The sequence below is a fragment of the Geotrypetes seraphini genome, chromosome 14 (assembly GCF_902459505.1).
Source record: "Geotrypetes seraphini chromosome 14, aGeoSer1.1, whole genome shotgun sequence".
NCBI classification, from domain to species: Eukaryota; Metazoa; Chordata; class Amphibia; order Gymnophiona; family Dermophiidae; genus Geotrypetes; species Geotrypetes seraphini.
Window position 1 is genome coordinate 17,128,712 of NC_047097.1, and position 17,968 is coordinate 17,146,679.

Sequence of the window (17,968 nt, forward strand, 5' to 3'; positions counted from 1 at the left end):
CAAACATCAAACCTTACAACACATCGTAAGTCAGTAAAAGAGATTCTCTGTCCCACTAATACTTCAGCATATGAGCTGGAGAAGGGGGCCAGATGTGTGTGACCTGGCATGTTTAAAGGCATGTGCACATTTACACCTACCTCAGGTGTTTCTTTAACAACTCTCCAGACCAGCATAGGTTAATCTTACAAGCGGGTTATATCGCATCATGACCAGCAAGTGGAGACTGAGACAAAACTTTGGAAAAGTACATATCATGTGACTCCTCCCTAATTACCTCATAAGAATTGCCGCTGCTGGGTCAGACCAGTGGTCCATCGTGCCCAAGCAGTCCGCTCACGCGGCGGCTCTTAGGTCAAAGACCAGTGTCCTAACTGAGACTAGCCTTACCTGCATAGGTTCTGGTTCAGCAGAAACTTGTCTAACTTTATCTTGAATCCCTGGAGGGCGTTTTCATGCCGCTGTACCGGGCCATGGTGTGCCCTCACCTGGAGTACTGCATCCAGCACTGGTCGCCACCGGGCCCTGGACCAGGCGAATAGCGCCCTGGGTGGACCACAGGTAAATTGCACTGGCGTGTTGCTCAAACTGGAGATAGACCCCACAGGCTAAGTATCAGATAAACCAGTCAAGAGGAAACCAGGTAATTAATCAAATCCTTTCCAGAGTGCTTTATTCTTCAATAGCACAAAAATCAGAATGGCAAACCAGAAACAACAGAAAAAACTCAAAACAAAAATCCTGATCAGCAAAACAGGATATGCAAAGTCCCTGTGCCTTAGCAAGTTCAGCACAGCTTCCTAAAGCTAGGCCCCAGCCGGGCCTAGGCCTTACTCTGGAGAGAGTTAATCTCACTTAGCACAGTACAATAACCTTCACAGCATTACTTCATACAACACAAATGCAAAAAAAAAAAAAAAAGTTCAGAAGGTCCTCAGCTCTCTGCTCCTGAGCTGGGGCAGGAGAACTGCCAAGTTTGTCTTCATACAAATATTCCCACCCAGGGTCTTGACAAACTTCTCCCTCACTTTAGAACAGTTCTCAGTCCCTGTACATTGCTGCATTCAAACCAAAAGAAATGCAATTCAAAAAACAAAACAAAACATTTCTCCAGCAAAACAAGCTGTGAAAGCACCAGCCATAGTCCTTTATAACATTGCAGCTAAAGAGCCCTTGGGGATTGTCTTCCTCCCAGAGGCCTGGGTAAGCAAATTGCAATCTCAGATTTGCCTGCTTAATTTTTTCCCTGTTTTTTAGGGAAAAAGTGAAGTTTTCAGTATAATGTGGGGGGTTACAACCCCCCAAACCCCCCACAACGCCGGCACGATCTGTATTCAATAAAGTGTGTGGGGGGGTTCCTCCCCCACACCCCCCGTCGGAGCCCCTTAAAACACAGTTTTTCTTCGGCGCGGGCTTCCGCCTTGCGCTCAGTTGTCTCGGCGCGCCTTTGTCCTTTCACCGCTGGATGCAGTATTCCAGGTGGGGGTACAGCGGCATGATAACCTTCCCTGATCTGTTTGTGATCCCCTTCTTAATCATTCCTAGCATTCAGTTCACCCTTCTTGCCGCCGCTGCCCATTGCGCGGATAGCTTCATTGACTTGTCTACCAGTACTCCTAAGTCTCTTTCCTGGGGGGTCTCTCCGAGTACTGCACTGGACATCCTGTATTCGTGTATAAGATTTTTGTTGCTGACATGCATCACCTTACACTTATCCACTTTAAACATCATTTGCCATGTCACGGCCCATTCCTCGAGCGTGTTTGTCACGTTGCAGGTCTTCACAATCCTTCTGTGTCTTCACTACTCTGAATAACTTTGTATCATCTGAAAATTTAATCACCTTGCTCGTTGTACCAATTTTCAGGTCGTTTATAAATATGTTGAAGAGCACGGGCCCAAGCACCGAACCTTGCGGCACTCCAGTCATGACACTTTTCCAGTCCAAGTATTGTCCATTCACCCCCCACTCTCTGTTTCTTATCCGCCAACCAGTTTTTAATCCACGTGAGTATATCACCCTCGATTCCATGGCTTGCAATTTTTCAAAGTACTCATTCATATGGGACTTTGTCGAACGCCTTCTGAAAATCCAGATATACAGTGCCGACCGGGTCACCCTTGTCTATCTGCCTGTTTACTCCCTCAAAGAAGTGCAGTAAGTTCGTCAAGCCAGATCTTCCTTTGCTGAAGCCGTGCTGGCTGGTCCTCATCAGATTGTGTCTGTCAAGGTGATCAATGAAGCGGTCCTTTATCAGCGCCTCTACCATCTTTCCCGGTACTGAGATAAGACTCTGTAGTTTCCCAGATCTCCCCTCAAACCTTTCTTGAAAATCAGCATAACATTCGCCACTTTCCAGTCTTCCGGAATCCTTCCTGATTTGATCGACAAATTAGCTATTAGTTGAAGCAGTTCAGCTATAACCCCTTTAAGTTCATTGATTATCCTCGTAAGGTTGCCGTCCGGTCCCAGGATTTATCATTTTTAAGCCTGTCAATCTGCCTGCATACCTCTTCTAGACTGACCGTCAACCCTGTCATTTTCCCGTCTTCATTTCCTAGGTATACCTGTCAGCCTCCGGTAAGTTGCATATATCCTCTTCTGTAAATACATATGCAAAAAACGTGTTGTTTGTCAGCTATGGCTTTGTCCTCCTTTAACACTCCCTTTATTCCATGGTCATCCAATGGCCCCACCGCTTCCTTCGCAGGTCGTTTCCCCTTAATATATTGAAAGAACGGCTTGATGTTTTTCGCCTCCTTGGCAATTTTTTCCTTGTAGTCCCTTGTGGCCTATCTTACCGCCTTATGGCACCTGCGTTGATGTTGCTTGTGCTTTTTCCAGTTTTCATCCGTTTTTGACCTTTTCCATAATTTAAAAGAAATCTTCTTGTCTCTGATTGCTTCTTTCACTGGTACAGTGAGCCACGCTGGTTCCTTGTTCTTTTTCCTCTTGGATCCCTTGTTGATACGCGGTATATATAGATTTTGCGCTTTGGTGTCTGTGTCCTTAAAAAGAGACCATGCTTGCTCTAGCTTGCCCTGCCAGAATCTGCACCCAGTGTCCCCTCCCTCACACCCTCCCCTGCCAGGCTCTGCACCCAGCCCCCCTCACTCCACACCAGGCTTTGCACTCTGTCTTACCTTCCTACTCTGTACCCCCTCTGGTGGTCTAGTGGTAGGCCGGAACATGAGGGATGCCCCCTGTCTCCCGTCCCAGCTGACTAACTTTTTTTTTTAACCACTTTTTAAACTAAACCCCTCCCCTGCGCTTACCTTTTGTGACGTTTTTAATCCCTGGTGGTCCAGCGGTGTACGGGGCAGGAGCGATCTTTCCATGCCCTGCTCTGAGCTGAGCCTCTCTGACCCTGGTTCCCATTTCGAGCCCAGTGGCACACCCAACAGGGCCGAGCTTTTCGTGCTTCTTGCTTGGCCCCGCGCTGCTCTCTGAATGTCCTCCGCCAGTTCTGGTATGATGACCCGAATATAGGACGAGACGGGCCATTTTTTTGTCCCCAAAATCTCGTCATATATTTGAGTACAGTCAAACCTCAGTTTGCGAGTAATCCGGTTTGCGAGTGTTTTGCAAGACGAGCAAAACATTCTCGCAAAACTTGTCTCGCAAACCGAGTGTTGACTCGATTTGCGAGCCCCCCCCCTCGAGAACCGGCACCCCCCGTCCGAACAACTTGAAACTTACCCCCCGTCTGGCACCGGCACGCAGCCGACAGGACATGCCGGTGCCGCTTGAAGAACTTCCTGCCTCTTCCAGGCCTTGGCACTAAAAACCGCATTATGGTTTTATAATGGGGGGATTGGTTAACTGTGGAGTAAAGCTGAATATTTAGTTAATATCCAGCAAGGCTAATGAACACTGGCTTCACCATAATTACCATATTTTCACTCATACACCGCGCACCCGTATAAAACACGCACACAGGTATAGCACGCGGGAAACTGTAATTTATGTAAATAAATTTTTATATACCGCGCACACCTGTATACCGCGCATGCCGCCCCGACTCTCCCATCGCTGCCCAACTCTCCTTTCGCCCGCTCCGACTCTCCTCTGGCCAGCCCGACTCTCCTTTAGCCCGCCCCGACTCTCCTCTGGCCAGCCCGACTCTCCTTTAGCCCGCCCCGACTCTCCTCTCCCCCTTGAAGTCCTGTCCCCCCTTGAAGTCCTGTCCCCACCCAGAAAGCCTGATGCCCCCCCCCAACGTCCGATTCACCCCCCCCCCCCGCAGGACCGCTCGCACCCCCACCCCGAAGGACCGCTCACGCTCGCACCCGCACCCCCACCCCGAAGGACCGCTTGCACCCCCACAGCCTCCCCCCCATCATGTAGAAGCTGCCTACCGTCGTCCTGCTGCTTCCTCTGCCGGCGGTCCTGCCCCTTCTCTTAGCCCTGCGTCTACGCTGCATCCTCTTCCCGCCCTTTCTCTGTGGAGGGGGAGGGAGGCTGTGGGGGTGCGAGTGGTCCTTCGGGGTGGGGGTGAGAGCGGTCCTGCGGGGTGAATTGGACGTCGGGGGGGGGGGAACTATGTAAAAAAAAAGGTGATAACGCGCTCACACGTATAATGTGCACAGTTATGCATGGTTTGTAAAATCGTGTATAACGCGCGCGTTATATGCGTGAAAATACGGTAGTTGGAAAAGAGAAGTGTTAAAATCCTGCAATGTGAATTGAAATACTAAATTTATACACTTGAAGATTAAGATGTACCTATTCCTTTTTTTTTCCTTTATACAGAGTGTTGGAGAGCCATTTCCAGTCTCAGAAAGAGAACTACGAAAAGGAAATTGAAGTTCAAAATTATAAAGTTGAACATCTTAGCCAGGAAATCAGCCATCTACAAAAATTGTTTCGAGAGGAAAACAACATGAATGATAGCATCCGAGAAGAAGTGACTAGACTGAGATCAGAGAACATGGTAAGGTCCATCAAGGAATATGGTGAATGTATTAATTTTATATACTAGAGGCCTGAAGAAATACCTAATTTCGTAGCTATATTCTACTTTTTGATCTTTATCCATATTGGATTTCTAATACAGGAAGGGGCAATTTTAAAAGATTTTTACATAGGTGAAACTATGCACCTGCTTTCATGCAGTTGGAAAGTACTTGGCTGCAAACTTACATTGTGTAGGCTGACTACAGTTTCCTCATCATCACTCCAGACTAGTCCAGCCACTTGAAATTTTATGCTATCCCATTAGCAGATGGAGACTGAGAACAACGACTTGTGACATATCTCGTGATAGAGTATGGGGACCCATACTCTAAAATCTCCAGTAGGAGGATGTTTAAGGTTATTTTACTATAGTAAACCCAACTAACCTTGGATCAGTGGGTCCTTGAGGTCACTTGAGAGGGTTACATTGTAGAGTTTGCACAAGATCTTCCTGGATCTTTCTTGGAATATCTCTGTTAGTCAGGGCCAAACTAAAGGGTAGGCCTCAGGCCTGAGGAGGTCAGGGGAGGTTGATGTGCTGCCACTTGTACTCACTGTCCCTGGAGGGAGAGAAGACCACAATTATCTCCCCACTCCTAACACGCTGCTGCTGCTATACTCTGCGGTGGCAAAAACAAAGAAAAAGACTTTGCCGAACCATATGGAAACAGACTCTGGATGAGGGAGAGAGAAAGAGGGACAGATGCTAGATGGAGGGGGGGGGGAGAGGAAACAAATGCTGGATAGAAATAGGGAGGATGGGGCAGATGTTGGATGAGGGGCATAGAAGGGAGAGATGCTGGATAGAAAGGAGGAAGAGGGAGCAGACACTAGATGACATGGGAGAGAGAAAGCAGATGCTGCATGAAGGTGAGAAGGGAAAGACACCAGATGGAGGAGAGAAGGCAGATGCTCCATGAGGGTGAGGAGAGGGGACAAACACTGGATAGAAAGGGAGATGAGGGAGGCAGATGCTGTATGTCATGGGGGAAGGCAGACACTGGATGGGGGATGGGAGGGAGGGAGAAATGCTGGCCAAGGAGAGAAGACAGATAGAAATGTTGGACTTAGGGGAGGAAAGGAGAGCTATCAGATAATGGGGCAGGAGTAGGGAAGAAAGAGGGAGCAGAACTGGATGGGGGAGAAAAAGGAGAGATGGATTATGGTGGGGGAAGGGAAGAGAGTTGGGCCAGGAAGATGGTGGAGGGGAGAGGGAGAGGAGATGCTAGGCTATGAGTGGAGGGATGGGAGACACTGGAAATGGTGGGATCTTGTGGGAGAGATCAAGGGGAGGGGTGGCAAAGAGATGAGCATGAGGAGGATAGTGAGTACAAAGGTAGAAATGTGATAATGAGATGTAGATGAAAGGTAGCAGGAAATAGGAGGCTGAGGAAGGAATGAGATGGGAAATGGTTTTGTCAAGGCTTGATTATTGCAATGCCTTGTACTTTGGAATAACTAAGACAAGTTGCAGGGCACTGCAAGTTGTGCAAAATGCAGCAGCAAGATTGATAATGGGAATATCGAAATATGATCATATTTCACCCCATCTTCAACAATTACATTGACTGCCACTTGTTTTCATGATCTAGTATAAAGCAGTAATGATTTTTCATCAATTCTTGTATGGTACTATACCTGAATTATTTAAAAGCAAGATAACCAATTATTTATCAAATAGATCTCTGCGTTCAGAAAACTCAGCCTTACTAAAAACAAAATGCTAATCCAAAATATGTTGAGACCACTAAAATGACCTTCTGTTGTGCAGGGGCTAAACTGTGGTATTCATTTGTCAGCCAATTACAAAAATGTTGTGAAAAGGGCAGCTTTAGAAAACTACTTAAAACAGTTACAGTCAAACCTCGGTTTGCGAGTAACCCAGTTTGCGAGTGTTTTACAAGACGAGCAAAACATTCTCGCAAAACTTGTCTCGCAAACCGAGTTGCGAGCACCCCCCCCTCCGAGAACCGGCATCGCTCCCCCTCCCGCTCGCAAAGGCCCCCCCGCTCGAACCGGCATCCCCCTGCACGAACCGGCACCCCCCGCCCAAACAACTTGAAACTTACCCCCTGTCTGGCACCGGCACGCAGCCCACAGGATGTGCCGGTGCCGCTTGAAGAATTTCCTGCCTCTGCCGGGCCTTGAGCATGCATCTGTGCATGCTCAAGGCCTTCTAATTCTCCCTCTCGCCGAGATTCTCGGAGATATCCGAGAATCTCGGCGAGAGGGAGAATTAGAAGGCCTTGAGCATGCCGGGCCTTGAGCATGCATCTTCGCATGCTCAAGGCCTTCTAATTCTCCCTCTCGGCGAGATGCGCAGATGCATGCTCAAGGCCCGGCAGAGGCAGGAAGTTCTTCAAGCGACACTGGCACGTCCTGTGGGCTGCTTGCCGGTGCCAGAAGGGGGGTAAGTTTCAAGTTCAGGCAGGAGGTGCCGGTTCGTGTGTGTGGGGGTGACTTTGCGAGTGGGGGGGGGGAGCAGCGCCGCTGGCCTTGCGGATGGGGGTGGGTGGGAAGGTATCAAGCGAGTTTCCATTATTTTCTATGGGGAAACTCGCTTTGGTCGCCGTACCTCAAGAAGGACATGGCAGTACTTGAGGGGGTCCAGAGAAGAGCGACTAAACTGATAAAAGGTATGGAAAACTTTTCCTACGCTGACAGGTTGAAAATGCTGGGGCTGTTCTCCCTGGAAAAGCAGAGACTTAGAGGAGACATGATAGAAACCTTCAAAATCCTGAAGGGCATAGAGAAGGTAGACAGGGACAGATTCTTCAGACTGTGGGGAACCACAAGTACAAGGGGTCATTTGGAGAAACTGAGAGGGGACAGGTTTAGAACAAATGCTAGGAAGTTCTCTTTTACCCAGAGGGTGGTTGACACATGGAACGCGCTTCCAGAGGTTGTGATAGGCCAGAGCACATTACAGGGGTTCAAGGAAGGTTTAGATAGGTTCCTAAAGGATAAGGGGATTGAGGGGTACAGATAGAAGTAGAGGTAGGTTATAGAAATGGTCAGGAACCACTTCACAGGTCATAGACCTGATGGGCCGCCGCGGGAGCGGACCACTGGGCGCGATGGACCTCTGGTCTGACCCAGTGGAGGCAACTTCTTATGTTCTTATGATAAACGAGTATTTTGGTTTACGAGCATGCTTCTGGAACGAATTATGCTCATAAACCAAGGTTCCACTGTATTTGTAAATGCCTTCTTCTAGATAATGATTCTTTATGACTACTGCTTGTTGAAGAATTTTCATATGGTTCTTTGCATAAGCCTTTTTGGCTTTCATTTTTCATAGTTGATTTTCTGAGGATTATTTGTTCATGTTTGTCTGATCTTATTTGTTTTATAGAATTATGTATGTAAATTATGTAAACTGTTTAGAAAATTTTAAAAGAAATAAAGAAAAAGGTGAGAAAGAGGATGAAATTGAGTGGACAGGGTCATAAAAGAAAAAAAAAGGAGGAAAAACCTAAAAGGGAATGATCAGTATATCAAGAGACAGTTATAGTGAGGAAATGAAACAAGACAGGAGAAATGAGAAAAGCCAAATGGATAGCAGATACTGGAAAGAGAATTTTAGAGGACACAGAAAGACAGAAAAGAAACTGGGACCTACATGATGGAAAACCAAAATGTCCAGACAACAAAGGTAGATAAAAGATGTTTTGTTTCGGAATATGTTAGCTTTGTATTGTTCAGTGGTAAAGCCAGTCAGGTGGGGGGGTGAGACCAGGTGGGGCTGGGAGCAGGGCACGGCAGAGCTAGGGACCCAGTGGGGCCCTCAAAAGATTAATCCTGCCCTGCTGTTGGTCCCCTCTAAAGGTGACTATCGGGTCAACTGTGGGCAGATTGTTGCAGCTTCAGGCAGTGACGCTGGTTTCTTCCACCACAAAAGGCATGGGCCGGTGTCTCTAGGCTTTAGAAAAAGAGCCCCATAATCTTAAATTTGATATGGTGTTCAACAGGGAGATGGTGCAAATGAAATGAGCATGGTGAAATATGTTCTATTCTGGACTTATCTGTCAGAATTATTGCTGCAATATTCTGAACTAACTTCAACGTTTTGAGCACATTTACCGATAAACTAGTCAACATCATCTTGTATTAAGCCAAACAAGGAAAATAACCCCCGAAACACTGCACAAAATGTAATTTCATGTCAATAGAGGACAGTGTCACAACACTCAAATATTAAAAAATGATTTCTGCACAAATTTCCTAACAGGGTGACACAAGTTTAACTAAATAATAGCTTTGAAAACACAGATGTATTGAAAAACCAATGTATATAAACCAACACTTTCAATTGGCGACTGCTGTGAAAATAGGACATAAGAAAATATCGTTTTGCTAGAACATAGTGAAGCAAGTGTCACCTCACATTTCACTCAAAAAGAAGGACAAAAGCCTCAGAAAAGGCCCTCCCACCGCCACAAAAGTGGATATCAAGGTGGTTAGACGGTAACCTCACAGGCAAAACCTTCAAAAATGAGTTAATACGAGCAAAAGAACTTATACTTCACATGTATGTAATTATAGATAGAGGAATAAAGCCACTTATCTTCAACTGATCGGCACAAGTTTAACTAAATACACTCCTGCTCAGATTTGGCTGGTGTCAAAAACATGGTTTTTAACATCAAAGTTCTGAGCAGACCAAAAGCAGTGTCATGGGGAACCACAGTACCTTAGTTTTTGGTAATTGATTTTTAAACATAGAAGCCAACCTGTCTCTAGGGACACCTTCAATTAGGTCATACAGGCATGCTTATATGATGCATGTACATAAGATTGCACTAGAGAATGACACGGACAAATTCCTCCGTCCCATCCCCATGAGATTTGTCCCTGTCCCTCTCCCATTCCTGTAAGCTGTGCCTTAACCACACAAAACTTTGAACACTTATGATTTTAAAGTGTTTCGGGCTTGTGCAGATAAGGACGGAGCTTGCAGAAATGGGACAGGAACAGAACTTACCTGGATGAGAAAATGAGTTCCCGCAGGGATTGGGAAAAATTTGTCCCTGTGTCATTCTCTAGTTTGCACCCACAAACACCTGTTTGATGTGCAGAAACGTCTTACAAAAAAAAATGTATATTTCTAGAAATCTGACTTTTCTGAGCACAGCCTTAGCGGTACTTTTATTAAGAACATAAGAATTGCCGCTGCTGGGTTAGACCAGTGGTCCATCGTGCCCAGCGGTCCGCTCACACGGCGGCCCCTAGGTCAAAGACCAGTGTTCTAAATAAGTCCAGCCTCACTTGCGTACGTTCCAGTTTAGCAGGAACTTGTCCAACTTTGTCTTGAATCCCTGGAGGGTGTTTTCCCCTATAACAGACTCTGGAAGAGTGTTCCAGTTTTCTACCACTCTCTGGGTGAAGAAGAACTTCCTTATGTTTGTATGGAATCTATCCCCTTTCAACTTTAGAGTGCCCTCTTGTTCTCCCTACCTTGGAGAGGGTGAACAATCTGTCTTTATCTGCTAAGTCTATTCCTTTCAGTATTTTGAATGTTTTGATCATGTCCCTTCACAGTCTCCTCTTTTCAAGGGAGAAGAGGCCCAATTTCTCCAATCTATCACTGTACGGCAACTCCTCCAGCCTCTTAATCATTTTAGTCGCTCTTCTCTGGACCCTTTCGAGTAGTACAATGTCCTTCTTCATGTATGGCAACCAGTGCTGGACGCAGTACTCCAGGTGAGGGTGTACCATGGCCCGGTACAGCGGCATGATAACCTTCTTCGATCTGTTTGTGATCCCCTTCTTTATCATTCCTAGCATTCTGTTTGCCCTTTTTGCCGCCGCCGCACATTGCACAGACAGCTTCATTGACTTGTCCACCAGTACTCCCAAGTCTCTTTCCTGGGGGGTCTCTCCGAGTACTGCACTGGACATCCTGTATTCATGTATAAGATTTTTGTTAGCGACATGCATCACTTTACACTTATCCACGTTGAACCTCATTTGCCTAATCTTTAGCACGCACTAAATTGGTTAGCACACTTTAATAAAAGGACCCCATTGTTTGCTCTGTTCTCAAAGAAGCAGTAGACTATGGGCTAGATTCACGAACCTGCCTGATCGGACCCGATTCGGACAGGTCTGATAAATTCGCAAAACAACAATATGCAGATGGGGCGATCGGAGGAATGCCCCTATCTGCCTGCCCGGCGCATGCACAGACCATCTGTAGATGGTCTGTGCAGGCGCTGGACCTTTGGGCCAGCAGAAATTTTTCTTTTTCTTTTTTTAAATGGAGCCTATGGTTTTAACCCGCTTAAACCCGGGCTTAAAAGTTCGGGGTAGGCAGGAGATCAGGGCAGTTCGGGGCTGGCAGGTGATCCGGGGCACATTTGTGTGGATTGTTCAGAAAGAAACTCAAGATGCAGCTTAAACCTGTTTCTCTTCACTGGCGGCAGAGAGCAGGGCTTCAATAGAGCAGGAGAGTTGGAAAGACGTTTTCGACTGGTCCCCAGCAGTCTCTTCCTGCGTTGATCGGCCAGCACAAAATTTCTTTGGCGAATCGCATCCCTGTCTACTTTGCATGCGTTTCCCCTCATTTGCATGCACGGATCGGAAGCGGATCGCAGGAGAGGTAAGTGAATCAGGCTGGAGGGAAATTTGGTCGTAAAGGGGTCGCAAACCGATCGGTACATGATCAGTTTGCTTTGTTAATCTATGCCTATCTTCATTTGGGACGAGACTTGTATACAGGGCCAGATTAATCAATAGACCCAGTAGGCACGTGCCTAGGACCCGAAGCTGCGAGGGGGTCCCACTGAAGGAGGACAACTCACCTTGCTAGTTTTTTAAATAGCAAGGGCCCCCATGGCAACGGGCACGCCCCCCCCCGCAGCAACAGCAACAGCCCCCCCCCCGCATCAACAACAATGTGGCTGGATCTGTTACTGGAAGGTCCCACGATGACTGCTTCTGCCGATCCATCCCCCTCCGACGTCACTTACTTGCTCTGGAAGAAGTGACGTCAGAGGGGGATGGACCGGCAGAAGCAGTCATCGCGGGACTTTCCTGTAATAGATTCGGCCATGTTTCCGTTGCTGTGGGGGGGCCCGTTGCTGTGGGAGGGTCTGTTGCTGCGGGAGGGCCTTTGCTGCAGGAGGGGGTCCCGTTGCCATTGTTGCGGGGGAGGGGCATTGCCATGGGGGGGGTAACTCATTGCGGGCAGAACCAGCAGCTGCAATGTTTGGAGGGGGAGGGAGAAAGAGCATGGATGGGTGGTTGAGGGAGAGAAAGGGGGCAGGGTGGTATGGAAGGGTTGTGAGAAGAATGGCATGGAAGGGTGGTGGAGGAAGAGAAAGGGGACAGGGTGGTGTGGAAAGAGAGAAAAGGGCTGATGAATTGGTGTGCAGGGGAAGGGGAGAGATATAAGGGGAAGGATACTAGATGGAATTGGGTTGAAGGGAAAGAAAGGGGGACAGATGCTGATGGAATTGGGGTGCAAGGAAAGGGGAGAGAGACATAAGGTGGAAGGATCCTGGAAGGAATTGGGTTGGAGGGAGAGAAAGGGGGCAGATGCTGATGGAAGTGGGAGGAAGGGAAAGGAGAGAATGAAATTCCCCACCATGGGGGTGTGGGAAAAGGAAGGAGAGGAGAGAGATGCCAAACCATTGGAGGAGGGAAGAGAAGATGATGGATGCCACACCAATGGGGGGGGGAAGAAGCGATGGAAGGGAGAGGCAGACAATTTCTGGAAGAGGTACAGAAGGACAGAAGATGAAAGGAAGAGAGTGACAAGAAGATGAGGAGAGCAGAAACCAGAGAAGACAAAGATAGAAAAAAAAATTTCTATTTATTTATTTTTTTGCTTTAGGGGACATGCATCGCTGTTTTTGTGGTGTTGCATTGTATGCAGAGTCCAGCTTCTTGTTGGTTTTATTTAACCTTTGTCTACATATTTCTATTTTATCCCCCCTTTTACAAAACTGTAGAGCATTTTTTAGCGCTGACTGTGGCTAAAAATCATACTACAGTTTTGTAAAAGGGGTAGAGATTAGTTTATGATTACATATTCCATACTAGGTAAAGGTGTTTTCTATGTTCTGTTTGTATGAAGCACAAACAAAAAAAGGAAGAACCAACAAAATCTGCAGTAAAAGGGTCGAAGACAAAACAAAGCAAGGAGAACTGCAGTAACTTGTACAATGATACAGGCAAAGTTTATTAAAATCTATCAGCCCACGTACAAGCTGCTCTTCAACGTTCGTCTTCACACAGGCTTCAGCATGCTTTTTGCGGTTCAATTTGACTCCTTTCTAACCTAGGACCCCTGAAGAAGGCATGTACCGAAACACGGACCGTGTTGGGTCCCGCTGTTTGTATGAAAGACATGTTTTTTTTGTTAGCATTGACTAGCCTTGTTTGGCAAAATGCATCAGGCTTGGTTCTTGGGAGCACCTTGAATTAACCTGATTTGAATCTCCTTATTTTTCTGCCAATCTTCTTTTGTTTCAGGGGAGGGGCAGGGCCAGGGGGCCCAGTGTATTTGGGTGCCTAAGGGCTCTTGAAGAATTAATCCTGCCCTGCTTGTATACTGCTTTTTCTGCGTGCTTTACACGTTTTTAGACAGGTACTTATTTTGTACCTGGGGCAATGAAGTTTTAAGTGACTTGACAAGAGTCACAAGGAACTGCAGTTCGAATCCAACTCACAACATCGGGTTGCTGAGCAGCTGCCCTAACCACTAGGGCTACTCCTCCACTCAATGTATGTTCTATAAAGTAGAGAATGATATGTTGAGTGTTACCTGCAGCTAGCTGCGGGTAACCTGCTGAAAGGGGGATGAAATAAAAATGGTCACTGCGGGGACGGGGAGAAAGCCATTCACTGCCCCGTGGAGCGGTGAATGGCCTTGTCCCTGAAGTTAACTGAGGATCGCGCAGTCCAGCAGCCCCCTCCTTCCTCCCAATCGCAGTCAGGGCATCTCCCTCCCTTCCCCTTCCCTTCACTGACTTACTTTAATTTTCATCTTAACAAGCCGCCGGAGCCTTGAAGTCGTGTGCAGCTGTCGGAAAGTCCTCCTTTGACGCAACTTCCTGTTTCCGGTTGCGTCAGAGGAGGACTTTCCGGCAGCCACATGCGACTTCAAGGCTCCAGCGCCTTGTTAAGATGAAAATTATAGTAAGCCAGTGAAGGTAAGGGAAAGGAAGGGAGGGAGGGAGCTGCTGGACTGGGCGAAGGGGAGTGGAGAGGAACTGATGCTGTACACTTTGTTGGGGAATATATGCGGGGGCATGGATCGAGCTCACGGTGACAGGACAGGGATGGAGCTCGTGGTGACAGGATGGTGATGAGCTCACAGGGACAGGGCGGAGACGGGGACAAATTTTTCCCCCCGTATTATTCTCTACTATAAAGTAAGGAGATACAGTAGTTTAGTAAATTTTATGTTTTCTTTTATGAAGATAATTCCAGACCTCAAACAGCAAATTTCTGAACTGCAGCGACAAAAAACTGATCTTCAAAACCACCTAAAAGTGCAAGCCGAAGAAATCGAAGGTATGATACAGTAATAAAATGTGCAAGATCTCGAGTACAATCTAGAGAGTTGTACGGGGACAGAAATCAAACCCATCCCCTCTAGGAGTCAAACCCGTCCCCACCCATCCCCCCTGACATCAAATCCGTCCCCGCCCATCCCTATAAACTTCAGAAGTAGATATTTCATTTAATTACACTACTGAATTAAAGGCTCCGGTAGAGACCCATTTACAAATAAGCAAAGACACTTTATTAATTTAGAAATATTAATTGGGAAGAATACATACTTTGTAAACGGGTTTCTACCAGAGCCTCTAATGTAAATATAAAATATAAATACTCAGTTAATGAGGACCCCCAAGCTATCAGCTGAGGACTTCCTCTGCAGTTGGCTGGGGATCCCTTTTGCCAAGCTTGGCAGGCAGCAGTAGCGTCCCTGAGTCACAGATGCTGGCACCTTGGTGGCTCATGGATGCTGCCAGTGACTGTCGCACTTGGTGGAAGGGAGTTCTGGCCGTCTCTAGAGGAAGTCCAGCCACAGCAAGGGTCAGAAAGTACTTCAACACTGTAGAAATAAAACCAGAAATGCATTTCCTTTTCTTTTGAACACAATACAAAGACATCCGCTATATACATTTCCCAAAGCTAACATATTTTAATCTATAAATTTCGTTTTTTACCTTTGTTGTCTGGAGACTTATTTTTCCATAAAGTTGGTCCCAGTTTCTTTTTTCCGCTTTCCTGTCTCCTGTAAATTCTTCTGTTGCTGCCAATTGGTTCCTCCTACCATGGTCCAACTTTTATCCCTTTCTCATCTTTCGCCCCTGCCTACCAGTACTGGACACTCTACAACTCAGAGCATTCCTTCCTCAACAACATCTGGATGCTCAGAACGAATTATGCTCGTAAACCAAGGTTCCACTGTAGTAGTACCTCTTGGTGAAAATGAAACTTAATAATAATAATAATTAAAAAAAGAACAAACCCAACAAAAATGCTACACATGTATAACCACACAAACCAGGCTCATGGCATAATGTATTACAGCTCCACAAACAGTCCCTCCCTCCTTTTCTGCCCCTTTCCGCAAGATTGTACCTCTCCCGAGTGCTGCACTTCTTCGCAGGGCACTGGGCCCTGCCTTTTTTGCCCCCTCCCACAAGACTGTACCTCTCCCGAGTGCTGAAGTGAAGCCTTGCCTCCGACGTCAGCTCTGATATTGGAGTAAGACTTCCGGGTCAGCTACATGTGGCCTGCTGGGAGCACTGCACACTGCAGGAGGGCAGGAAAAGAAGACGAGCCACTCTGCTCGAGATGCCTCCCAACCCCATGGGATCGCCGAGACCACGAGGGGCATCCCCACGGGATCCCTGCGACCAGAGTGGGTATCCCCACGGGATCCCCGTGACCCAAAAGGGGAACCTACTGGTCCCGCAGGATTCCTGTCGTCCCCGTTCAGCTCCTCTAGTACAATCCTCACCAACCAACTAAAAGGATGACAGCAACTTTTCTTTCCTGGGATTGGATTTATTCTGAAATCTTTACAGGATCCCACAGCTTTGTAGGACTCGTGGGTACATAAGATTTAGGCTTCAGTTTCGGGGGAGACAGGAGCAAGTAAGAAATGTTGCTGTTCTCCTTCCAGAAGGAGGGGCAAAGAGTAGATGCAACCATGAGGCCTACATCACACTACTATCTCTGTCACACCCAGAGTCAGCTCTTGGCCTACTCAGAGAAGGATTTTCTCCTTTCTTTGCCTATGATAAAATTTATGAATAAAGCTTTTTATATCTATCATGGTTAGTGCATAACAAAATCCTGATGACAATTTAATAATTTTTCATTGTAGGAAAAATGGAAAGAATTTCAAATCAATTGCATCATGATCTTGAAGAAGAAGGATCCCAAAGGAAGTAAGAATTTTAAATTATATAAAGGGGAATCTAATTTTAAAGTATTTTCTCCATGTAAAGCATTACCGTATTTTCACGCATATAACGCACGCGTTATACACGGTTTTTACAAACCGTGCATAACCTTGCGCGTTATACGCGTGAGCGCATTTTACAAATTTTTTTTTACATAGTTCCCCTCCGATGTCCGATTCACCCCCCCCCCCCCGCAGGACCGCTCGCACCCCCACTCCGAAGGACCGCTCGTACGCACCCGCACCCCCACCCCGAAGGACCGCTCGTACGCACTCCCACCTGCACCCGCACCCCCACCCTGAAGGACCGCTCGCACGCACTCCCACCTGCACCCGAACCCCCCCTGCTCATCATGTAGCAATTTAAAGTGCTTTCTTTTTAACGACGCTTTTAATTGAACCACTTCTTCTTAACTATTAATCTTTTACTGTTCCCCTGGTCCTAAGTGTTTTTCCCTTAAATGTTCCTCACTTTTCTATTACAAGTGTATTTCTTCCCACTTATCCTTATGTTTCTATGGCAAATAGGTCAACATTTACCCAGTTTGTACGGTCTGTATTCCTGTAGTTTACTATAGGAAAGTATGTTTAATCGTCATTTTTGTGAAATGTTAATACTTTTTACTCTGTACAACGCTTTGAAGTATCGAAAAGGCGTTTAATCAAAAATTGAATAAACTATAACTATAAACTATAAACTATAGAAGCTCCTACCGGTGTCCTGCTGCTTCCTCTTGGCGGTCCCGGCCCTTCTGTGAGCCCTGCGTCTGCGCTGCTTCGTCTTCCGGCGGTCCCACCCTTTCTCTGACATTAGACATAATTTATGTTATGTTATGTTTGGAATAATGGTTACATTTATGAGGTTCAATAAAAGAAAATTTTCACTCCCTGTTTCAATTCTGACCATTTATACCGTTTCATGGTTATTACAAAAAATATTTTTTACATGGGGGGGTGGGTGAGGGGGGTTAAAAAATGATGGGCCCTGGGTGCCACATACCCTAGGTACGCCACTGGGTGTGCGCCTAAAGGACTGGGAGCCTGTTTCCTAAGCTGTGTCTTATTAGAACCTAGTCTAGGTTTAAAAGTGTTTGTCTTCATCCGGCTCCCACTCCTCCCAGGGCTCCTGCTCTTGTGAAATCTCTCCAGAAACAGGGTCTTGCTCCATGTTAGTTGGAGAGCTGCTGCACTGATCGGCATAAAATATAGGCTTGATGATACCTATAAAAATTTGGAAAATTCACCTACCCTCCGTAATTGTTTTTTGTAAAGATACTAAAGCAATTCTAGACATTTTACCTAGCCAAATAAATTTTGTAAGAATACGATTTAATTTTTTATAAAAGGACCCTTGAAAAAAAACTGGTCTCATACTCATTTGATAACAAACCACAGGCAACATCATCATTTTGATTGTTTGCACTCTCCCCCACCAAGAAAAATATAAAGGATTCCATTGCTCACACATTTCTGTAACCTTCTTTAACAAAAATTTTCATTCTCTTTCATTGTGTCCTCCAGCGTGCTTTTAATCCAAATTCCTAAATATTTTAATTCATCTTCCTTCCATATAAAAGAGA

The 17,968-nt window shown here is 46.4% G+C and overlaps 1 protein-coding gene across 9 annotated transcripts in view; it reads left to right on the forward strand.

Moving 5' to 3' along the window:
* MYO5C (myosin VC) overlaps positions 1-17,968 on the forward strand; it is a 193,059-nt gene that overhangs the window by 118,723 nt on the left and 56,368 nt on the right. For all 9 annotated transcript variants that reach the window (XM_033919677.1, XM_033919684.1, XM_033919675.1 and 6 more), the window contains 3 exons: positions 4,754-4,934; positions 14,386-14,479; positions 16,311-16,374. In XM_033919677.1, coding sequence (XP_033775568.1) covers positions 4,754-4,934; positions 14,386-14,479; positions 16,311-16,374 — 339 coding nt within the window. The remainder of the gene's footprint in view (positions 1-4,753; positions 4,935-14,385; positions 14,480-16,310; positions 16,375-17,968) is intronic.